This window comes from Emys orbicularis, chromosome 1 (assembly GCF_028017835.1).
Source record: "Emys orbicularis isolate rEmyOrb1 chromosome 1, rEmyOrb1.hap1, whole genome shotgun sequence".
Taxonomy (NCBI): domain Eukaryota; kingdom Metazoa; phylum Chordata; order Testudines; family Emydidae; genus Emys; species Emys orbicularis.
In genome coordinates, this window is record NC_088683.1 from 171,753,463 (window position 1) to 171,764,179 (window position 10,717).

At 43.3% G+C, this 10,717-nt stretch overlaps 1 protein-coding gene across 2 annotated transcripts in view; it reads right to left on the reverse strand.

Annotated features, from left to right (window-relative positions):
* Window positions 1-8,360, reverse strand: part of MYH15 (myosin heavy chain 15) — a 66,197-nt gene extending 57,837 nt beyond the window's left edge. Inside the window, exons 1-5 of one of the 2 annotated variants that reach the window (XM_065401558.1) lie at window positions 8,267-8,357; window positions 5,838-5,941; window positions 4,820-4,963; window positions 3,392-3,548; window positions 123-150 (exon numbers count right to left, since the gene is read on the reverse strand). In XM_065401558.1, coding sequence (XP_065257630.1) covers window positions 123-150; window positions 3,392-3,548; window positions 4,820-4,963; window positions 5,838-5,941; window positions 8,267-8,357 — 524 coding nt within the window. Of the gene's footprint in view, window positions 1-122; window positions 151-3,391; window positions 3,549-4,819; window positions 4,964-5,837; window positions 5,942-8,266 lie in introns of both variants that reach the window. The other variant, XM_065401565.1, reaches the window with a different exon arrangement.
* Window positions 8,361-10,717: the final 2,357 nt, after the last annotated feature.

Here is a 10,717-nt window from a genome sequence, read left to right on the forward strand (position 1 = left end):
CTCGGCATTCAAGGGTTAACTGAGTTTCTGTCCCACCCATTCACAGACATTGCATTTCAGAAGGACTCTTTTTTTTTTTTTCAGTAATAGATTCCCAAACCAGATGAAAAATAAACACCTACGTGATCAGCATAGACTGGTTCTCTCGATCTACGGAAACAGAAAAGGAGAAGAAAGGCAGGTTATTAAAAGTATGAGACCGTAATAGGAAACAAATGGAAGGATCCAATCTTTAGAGGCCACTGTAAAGTATAGCACTACATTAAATGCTCCAGTGCTTTGTCCAATCCAGTTTTAAAAGTCAAGTGATGTTCATTCCGCCACTTCTCCTGAGAAACTATGCCATCATGTAAAAGCAAAATGTTCCTCCTGTTCCTCCTAAGCATGGCTTTGCTCACTTCCAACTGGTTCTTCTGCTCGTGCCTCACTGGACCACCCTAAACAACTCCTCTCCCCCCTCGACGTTTACACAGAGATGGTTCCTTTATATGTATAATTACTGTAAGTACCCTCAAGTTTCGTTGTAGGCTTAAAATAAAAAAAAGAACTTGGCCCAAATTCATCTTCGTTTTAATTCCACTGACCTCAGTGAGTTACACCCAGGATTTATTTGGCCCATTCTGACCATAATTGTGCCATTAGCTGATAAACCAACTTCTCTTCAGAGCCATGTTTATGTCAACATCTCTCTGGCCTTGGCTACACTGGCAATTCACAGTGCTGCACTTGCTGCGCTCAGGGGTGTGAAAAAACACCCCCCCTGAGTGCAGCGAGTGCAGCGCTGTAAAGCGCCAGTGTAATCAGCGCCTGCAGCGCTGCACGCTCGCTCACAGCACTGCAAGCTATTCCCCTCGGAGAGGTGGAGTACTTGCAGCGCTGCGAGAGAGCTCTCGCAGCGCTGGCGGTGCGACTACACTCGCGCTTCACAGCGCTGCCGCGGCAGCGCTGTGAATCCGCGAGTGTAGCCAAGGCCTCTGTTCTCCACCCTCTCCCATTCTCTTCCAATTGTTAGTCCCTTTTCGAGAGCAGGATGAGACTCCTGTAGTTTCTAAAAAAAAAGTGTTAAAAATCACACGCTCCAGTAATTGCTTTTTTGCATTTCCACCTGTAATAAGATTTCCTTAGAGTAGCTGGCATGTGTGCACCATCACTGCCCTCTAATGGAAGGAATCAGACTTGATCAAATATTTATTGCATTGTTTCCAGTGGATATAAAGCCTACTACTACTAACTGCTAATGAGATTTTCCACTAATTCAAGAGGCAGTGCATGCGGCCTAGATGCAGAGGATCCAGCATATCTTCCTCCATGTGTGTTCAGATTTCACAGCAATTAGTGCAGAATAGGTGCATAGATGATGCATGTATAGTTTAGACCAGTGTCTCTCAAACTTATTTGATCACTTCCCCCTTCTTTGTGTCTGTAGTAGGTTACGCCTCCTCCCCCCCCCGCCAGAAAAGTACATACACTGATAAAAAAAACCCACCATGCAACTCTCACTAATATTAAAACAGTAAGGCACTGATTCAATCCGAGCCAATGAGCCATTGTAATAAGAGCAAAAGCAAAACTGTGATTATGGTTGATGCTTACAATTAAATGTGCACGCCACACTTAATTGTAAGCACTAGTGTAGTAACAGCCATTAATTTGTGGCTCTCCCTCATTTTTAGTTCTAGTTTGGTTTCCCCTCAATTTGTTAAAATCCTCTGCAACTAACTACTCTTTGAAAGTGAACCAGCATTTCCTCAACTACAGAAATAGTATGGACTTCAGGAAGTAATGCAAAGACTGACAGCTCCGAGCTTTGAGCCAAGGATTTCAGACAGGTTGCATCAGAACAAAAAATCAAATATTTATTTTCACATAACGTATTATGAAGGTGGGTTGCCAACTTTCTAATCGCACAAAACCGAACACCCTTGTCCCACTCCCAGCCCCGCCCCTTCCCCAAGGCCTTGCCCCTGCTCACTCCATCCCCGCCTCCCTCCGCTGCTCACTCTCCCCCACCCTCACTCACTTTCTGTGGGCTGGGGCAGGGGGTTGGGTTGCGGGAGGGTGTGAGGGCTCCGGCTTGGGGTGTGGGCTCTGGGGTGGGGCCATAAATGAGGGGTTCAGGGTGCGGGAGGGGGCTCCGGGCTGGGGCAGGGGGTTGGGTTGCGGGAGGGGGTGAGGGCTCCGGCTTGGGGTGTGGGCTCTGGGGTGGGGCCATAAATGAGGGGTTCAGGGTGCGGGAGGGGGCTCCGGGCTGGGGCAGGGGGTTGGGTTGCGGGAGGGGGTGAGGGCTCCGGCTTGGGGTGTGGGCTCTGGGGTGGGGCCATAAATGAGGGGTTCAGGGTGTGGGAGGGGGCTCCGGGCTGGGGCAGGGGGTTGGAGTGCAGGAGGGGGTTCGGGGTGCAGGCTCCAGCTGGGCAGCACTTACCTTAGGCAGCTTCCGGAAGCAGCTGGCATGTCCAGCTCCTAGGCAGAGGGGTCAGGGGGCTCTGCGTGCTGCCCATACCTGCAGGCACCGCCCCTGCAGCTCCCATTGGCCATGGTTGTGGCAGTGTGCGGAGCCCGCGTGGCCTGCCCTGTGCCTAAGAGCCAGATGGAAGCCACGTGGAGCCTGCCTTAGCCCACTGCACCACCAACTGGACTTTTAGCGGCACAGTCAGCGGTGCTGACTGGTGCCACCAGGGTCCCTTTTAGACCCAGCGTTCTGGTCGAAAACCAGATGCCTGGCAACCCTATATGAAGGTGCTCATGAATCTAGAGTTAACTTCCATTTTAACTCCTATTTTTCCTCCTCCTCTACCCCTCATTGAAGTAACTGATTTCTTTGCACATTGGGATGCTTAAACTAGAGCGTAGGACACTTTTTTACTGAGAATTTGGAAGTTGCAAGATTAAAGAGGTTTATTTCCTACTTAATTGAAAGTTACGTGCCTTGCATTTTTCCTCAGGACCTCATGTTTTGTTGGGGTTTTTTTGTTTTTTTTTGGTCCTCACATTTTCAGCAGTAGTAGATTTTCAAAGCTCCAATGGTCACACAGAGATAGCTCTTCACACACTCAGCACTGGACAATCTTTAGGAATGTTCATCATTAGGGACTGGAACCACAGAGAGTATAGGAGGAGATCAAACTAGTTTAAGCTAGTTTTATTACCCTATTTGTTTTCTATCCCTTGATTGGATAAGCTTATTCTTCTTATTAGAAGACTTGAACAAGTCACTGGGGCTTTGTATCTCTCTGTTCTCAAGTCTAAACCCCTTTGTAGAGTACCTGTATACTCAGTGCTGGTAGGTTTCACTGTTAAAATTCTATCCAGTAAAAAAAAAAAAAAAGTGAGCATCAGTCACATAGGCAAAATAACGTAAATTCAAGTTTGAAAAGCAAATGATGCTACTTACTGCGCAGCATGTCATTGTATGCGTTATCTGCAATGGAGAAGATGTGAGGGGGAGCCTCTGACCGCCTCTTGCCTTTGTATGCACTAACTACCTCCGGGTTGTAGACTGGAAGCCATTTGTAGGGGTTTATAGTCACACAGAATAAACCTGAATAGGTCTAAAAAGGAACCCAAGATGGGGAGTAAATGGCCTTTATCTAGAGTGAGATTTAAGACAAATCTATCAAATTAATATCAGTCATCCATTAGCTCTTACATAGTGCCTTTTGGCCCAGATTTTTAAAGGTATTTAGGCGCTGCTCCACTCAGCATTAAAAGGCCTATGTGACTTAGATGACTAAGTCCCATTTTCAAAAATGACTTAGGCACTTAGGGTATACGTACACTGCAATTAAAAACCCATGGCTGGCCCGTGCCAGCTGGCTTGGGCTCGGTCTGTGGGGCTGTTTAATTGAAGTATAGATGTCTGGGCTCAGGCTGGAACCCGGGCTGTACGACCCTGTGAGTTAGGAGGGTCCCAGACTTCAGGCTGCAACCTGAGCCAGAATGTCTATACTACAATTAAACAGCCCTATAGCCCAAGCCCAAGCCCAAGCCAGCCAGCAAGGGCCAGCCACAGGCGTCTAATTGCAATGTAGACATACCCATAGAAGCCTAAGTCTCACTCAAAGTCGCTGTCCTTTATCCATTGATATTAAAGGACTTTACAAAAGGAAGATAATAAGCATGATCCCTGGTTAACATATGAGAAGCTAAAGAGCAGAGATGAATTCTGCTTTGAAATATGCACATGCAGCTTCCAATGATTTCAGTTAGAATTGGGGAAAATTTGGCCCTATTAAGTTAGTTGCTGTTGAAGCTTGTCCTTGCAGTGGATAGAAATTGCATTGATCTTTCTTTTTGGGGAGCTACAGTACCAGGGAAGGGTTTAGAGCCAAACAAGATAGACAGATAGTGAGGCTGCAGACAGGAAAATAGAAAGCCAACTTCCCTCCCCCTCACCTGCCCTCCTGCCCCCCCTCTAAAAACCAAAACCAAAACAGTTACACACATTTTAAGCTTGAGCCATTGATGCCTAAGAAACTAGGAATGTCTATGGAGGGCTCTTGATTAGTACTGAGAGCGGTATAAAATGAACCAGTTCTCCAGTGTTTGGATGAGCAGAAAAATATCCTGTTGTCCATTCTGCTGCCCCACCCCTTGAGGCAAAAAACACTGCCTTTATTTGCTTTTGCCTTTAGCTTAGTGTTCAGACACAAAATTGACACACACACCCCAACACATTTCCTTTCTGAAAATGTGTGAATTAACCCCAATTTTAGGGTCAATCAATGTTGGAAGTAGAATACACAGTACAGGAAAAATAGTTAGCATCATGACACTTGTGGAATACATTTCAAAACACATACGTTGAACCAATGACCCTTACATAAATCATCCAGTGGCTATAGCGCCTGTGCAAATTGTGCAGCACAGATGCCTCATTAAGGTGAGTCAACATAGCCATGTCCTCAATCATGTCAAACTTCGGGGGGTTCATCGGCTGAACATCATCTTCTTTTACAGTGATGGTCTGCAGAGACAGATAAGTATAACATTGCTGGCAACTACCGTCACCTTGTCTTTCCACACTACCTACAGTGTGACACTGAAAAAGCAACAAGTGAGCCGATGACACACCTTTAAAGAGATGCTCATGTGTATTGACTATTGTATTTTTTAACCAGTAGAAACTAAGCATTACTATTTTTTATTTATTTATATTCTGATACCACCCAGAGGCCTGAACTGAGATGGTGGCCCCATTGCACAAATACAGGGGGACAAACAGTCCGTGTCCCGATCTAACTACACAGGACAGACGGGGAAAACTCCACAGGGTCAGAGGGAAAACAAAGGAGGGGATGCAGCTTGCTCAAAGGTCACAGAGGAGGTCAGTGGCAGAGCCAGGAATAAGACACAGGTCTCCTCAGTCCCAGTACAGCACACCCTGCGCACTACACGACACCACCTCCCTGGCAGGCTCTTTTACTGAAATGTCAAGTGACTCTCTCAGACCACACACATTTCTGATTCTTTGGGACCAGAGAAGAAATTTTCCCAGCATGAGGAAATTCTTCAGATCAACCTGTCCTACATACATGATGTTGTTCACTGTTAGAGGTAACAGATGTCAGATGAGCACGAGGCATAAGAACAGGGAAAGACAGACAGAGGTGGTAAAATATAAGTTGTATGATCTTGGAAATCACTAAGTACAATGCAGTTTAATTTTTTCCCTCTGGGATAGGATTGGTCAGTTGCGTACTTTGCTCTTCAATACCAGAAAAGAGAAAAAAATGTACAGAAAAAAAAAAATCACACACATGGGCTGTGGTTATTAACTGGTTTGATTCTGTTTACACCAATCATCCACATTGATAGACAAATGGAAAAATGTTCCATACCTTTCCATCCACAGTCTCAACAGTGACTTTGCCACCACTGCTCTCTTTAATATCAGCTTCAATATAAGCGTTCTTTTCATCAGGAATCCAACACCTCTTCTTCCCTATGGAATCAAACAGGTAATGATTCACCATATTATACGGCTATTGAGTAATATTGCTAAGATTACTTCCATACCACAAGCATACTGAAACCTTAGGCCATATCACACAGTCAAACCAAGTGCTTTACGTCCACCAATAGCCATGGGAGCTGCATGTGTAGTTGTGGGGTATAAAGTCCCTTAATATTACTTTTATGTTTCCCATTTGCAAATTCAACTTTTCCCTTCTATAGAGCCTTTCCTCAGGGTATGCAAAACATTCCACAAATGTTAATTAAGCCTCAACACCCCTGGAGAAAGGTAGGCATCATCACCAACTTACAGATGGGGAAACCATGGCACAGATGTTAAGTATCTTCTCCAAAGTCATCCAAAAAACCACTATCAGAACTAAGAATAGATCCCATGTTTCTTGCTTCCCAGCCATGTGGCATAATCACACTTTCACATTCTTTTAATTATGTCTACTACTGTTTGTCATGTAAATCATTAATAGTAGTAACAATGTGTGTCTAGCTACACGCATCTCCTTTCCTGGGCTAGGAGTAACTGGACTAGCTCCAAGTTGTCTAAAAACTATTACTCTTTACTATGGAATAGTACAAATAATTTATTGATATACACAATAAATCCCTCCTCATCTATGCATTTATACTCTCACTCGTTACGCTACCTCAAGATCCTCTATGAATGTGTTGCAAGAAAACTAAGTTATGGGAAACAAATCTTACAAACTGAGGCCTGCAGACTAAATTCAAATCATACACTGTCAGTAAAAAGTTAAGTCTGTGTACACAGAGTAGATTTCAGGTGGACATGTAGACAATAGAAATACAAAGGGGGGAGGGATAGCTCAGTGGTTTGAGCATTAGCCTGCTAAACCCAGAGTTGTGAGTTCAATCCTTGAGGGGGCCACTTAGGGATCTGGGACAAAATGTAGGGATATTAAAGAAGGTACTAACAGTGATTCCCCCAAGTGACAGTGACCCCCTCATAATTTGTCCCCCACACTTTAAAATCCAACAGTTTCACCAAGTACAAAAATCTCTTGGGTCTTCTGTTAAAACTTGTAAACTACTGTCTGTAGAAACCATTGATTATATCTATCCTGTGAAAGATACTTTACTACTATGTAAAACTTACAAACAAGTTAACTGACTTTGTTCTTGAAGTAATTGATACAATGTAAACAAACACTGTAAGCTGTTAAGTGACTTTCACTTCATTCAAGGGCTCCTAGGACAGACCCTCACCCTCTGTGATTAAAGGGCCGGGAGTCTCAAATGAATTAGCATCTGAAAGTGGTGGAGACAGTAAATTAAAATATGGTTAAGGTATGGAATGTATGTTGATGAATGCTTGATATACATGGATGGTTAGGGAGGTGCCAGCCTAGAAAGGGAGTATCCATCGGCCGAAGAATGTGTCGAGTGGACCACCAGACAACCCCCGGAGGGTAAACTGGGATCCACCTCATCACCTGGAAGGATGAGAAACACAAACTGTGGACAGTGTGGAGCCACCAGGAATGTGCCACTTTGGACAGGAATGTGTGCCATGTGCCATCTGCTGATTGAGTCAGCAACAGCAGGATGAAACAGCTCCCATAGACTAACATAGGAATTAAATCCTATAAGAATGGACTCTAAAGACTGAGGACTTTGAGTCTTTGGTTCTGCTGCCAGCCTCCAGGAGCATCAGATGCATCTGACACAGACTCGGCTCCATCCTCATGACTAAGCTACCTGGCCAGTAACTTGGCATGAGCAACTTCTAGGCTGGTAACTATAACACCTATACAGAACTTGAATGAATGATTGTGTGAATGAATCTATCTATCTATCTATGTGTGTGTGTATAAGGAATAAGTAGTGATAGGAATAAGTAGTCAAACAACGTTGTTTACTTTTATCTTTTGCTTTATCATTATATTTACAATAAGTGTGGCATCTTTGCCTTATCCCTCTTAATAAGATCCTGCTGGTTTTTATTTTATTGGTATAACAAAAAATCTGTTTGGGAATTGGTCCTGCTTTGAGCAGCAGGTTGGACTAGATGATCTCCTGAGGTCCCTTCCAACCCTGACATTCTATTAATGTACAGGTAGTATAAATATAGATGCATTAGTCAGACCAGGGTAATCAATGTTTTTATTACAGTAGTATCAGTGTGCTACACATTTTAAATATACAAATATGAAAAAGTCCCTCTCCTGAAGAACTTACAGTTGCAAAGTTCCTAATTTGTAAATCCAATTAAGTATTCAATTCACCAACTATTTCAGGTTAACAGGCCCAGAGCAGAGGAAAACATATTCTGTCTTACCATCAAATGCCACAGTTTGTAATATCATTATCTCCTTCTCGCTCTTCCTGAGGAAAGGTGAAGCCTCCCCGAATTCCGACATGTCCATCATCTTGGCGAGTTCTCTAGACAGTGCAGCCCAAAGAGAGAAGAAAAGGATCTAGTCTACAAAATAGAAAATACTCCCGTTTTACAACAAATCTGAGATATGATCCAAAACATACAGAAAAAAATGATAGGGATTAAAGCTGTCAAGGGTGCCTGTAATAAGGGTGGCTACAAATTTAAAATGCAAATTTAACAAGTCAACTAAAGATTCTGGGCCACATTGTGTCCTCAGTTCACCTCTTCCCTTGCAAGCTCTTGGAAGTCAATGGAGTAGTAGCCATAGTTGTGGATCACAATTTTCTCCATGGGAGAATTTGGTCTAGCCTTTTTTTCTGGCACAAATGGTAAACTATCATTTTAAACCAAAGTTCAGAAGACAAATGGAGCTGTGAGCTCCTGCATGTGAAAACTGATGCACTTCAGTCCTGCTTGAGTCACTCACAATCAAGTGGGGGAAGGGGAAGATTTTCAAAACCGCTCAACGTTGCCTAATTCTTCTCCCGTTGAAGTCCGTGGGAGTTTGCTGAGCTGTTTTGAAAATTCCATTCCTTCTTCCTAGGATTGCTTAACTGCTAGATGTTCCAAGTAAGGTTCCATGTAAATAAATTTTCTTGACATGCAGATTAAATGGGATTCAGTATTTTATTTTCAAAGCACATTTTAAGACAATGGCTTTATGGTCTTTCTGATTCTGCCTAATGGTCAAGCTTAATATGTACTTTTGTTTTCGCTGATGCGCTCTGCCAAAAAATGTGAGCTGTGGGAAGCCAAACAAACATTTGTGTCTTATCCATTTTGCTTATCTAAATATTTGTTTGTCATTATAATTCTGAAGATAAATCCTGTAGTCTGTGCTCAGACCGAATTCTAACCGGACTGAACAGGAGTTTTGACTGAGCAAGAACTATAGGATTAGACTGTCCATGAGAGTTCTTTGTCAGACCATATTAGAAGTATTAAGAAGTCAAAGAAAAGTTATTGGGGATTGAAATGACCCCAACGCTGAAAAAAAGACAGCATGTGAGGTATGTTAGTGTGAAAGAGACTAATGGAAAACAGTCTACTCCCGAAAGGTTTTCAGTCACATTTAACAGATTTTCTCTCTCTATTTTCTTTTACCCAAGATGCCATAATTATACACTTTTTTATGCCTGTACAGTTGATTCTTGCAACAGATATTCACTTCAGAAGCTTTATTGATTGTGCCAGGGCCAGAAGCTAAAGAAAAATTTGCAGGAGGCCTAAGTTAAGCAAGACTATCTTTGCGGTTTCAGGTTTTTATTATTTTTGCTTATTTATTTTACAGGATTCTTATGAAGCCAAAAAGTCTCCTCCAAGCAAGAATACAAACAAGGCAGCTGTGTCTCCAGAGCTCTCAGTTCTAGCTGCCATATAGTAATCTCTTTCTTTCTCCTGAAACTAGCCTAGGCTCTTGTAAAGATTCTGAGCCCACCTAGGCTTCACTGCTGACAATTACTTCAGTGTCACTCTGAGCTGACTGAAAAGTCCTGCAGTGATTTAACTTCATGATCCTCATAACACCATCTGAATTGCTAGGGCCTCTCCTCCCGGGGGAGGGGTGCATCATGGTGGCAGGAAAAGACCTCTCATGGCACCCAGGGTATGTCCACACTGTAATTAAACACCTGTGGCTGGCCCCGGTCAGCTGACTTGGGCTCCTGGGGCCCAGGCTGCAGGGCTGTAAAATTGTTGTGTTGCGGTTAAGGCTGGAGCCTGGACTCTGGAACCCAGGGAGGATCCCCCAGCCCGAGTCCCAAAGCCTATACAATAATTTTCAGACCAGCAGCCCAAGCCCGGTGAGCCTAAGTCAACTGATACAGGCCAGCCACAGGTGTTTAGTTGCTGTGTAGACATACCCCAAGAGACTCATGAAACAGAATTGTGACAAGAGTAGGTGTGTGTCAATCCATGTTAAATGTGTGAATCAAAGTGTGACCACTTCTATATTAGCCCAGTATATGATTTTATAAGTCTAAAATATAAAAATAAGCTATTTCTATACCATTCACATTATATATATTTTTGTTACCAGGCTTCTTTCTTAGTTCTTAGGTGCACTATTGAGCTACACCCTGCCAACTCTTAGTAAACACAGGGCAAGCACATAAGTTAGGCATTTTAGACTATTACAAAAGCAGCACTGCTAAAATTAGGGGGCATGATCCTGCAAGACATCTGTGTGAGAAGATCCCATTTACTTTAAATCGGGTTCTGTGAATGGAGGGCTTGCAAATTTGGGCCCTTGTATGTATATAGAATGCAACATCTTTTAGGAGTCTACATGACAAAATCATTATAAGACAAGGAAGTGAAGTTATTGTTCAGTCCGTTGCATCTACAAAA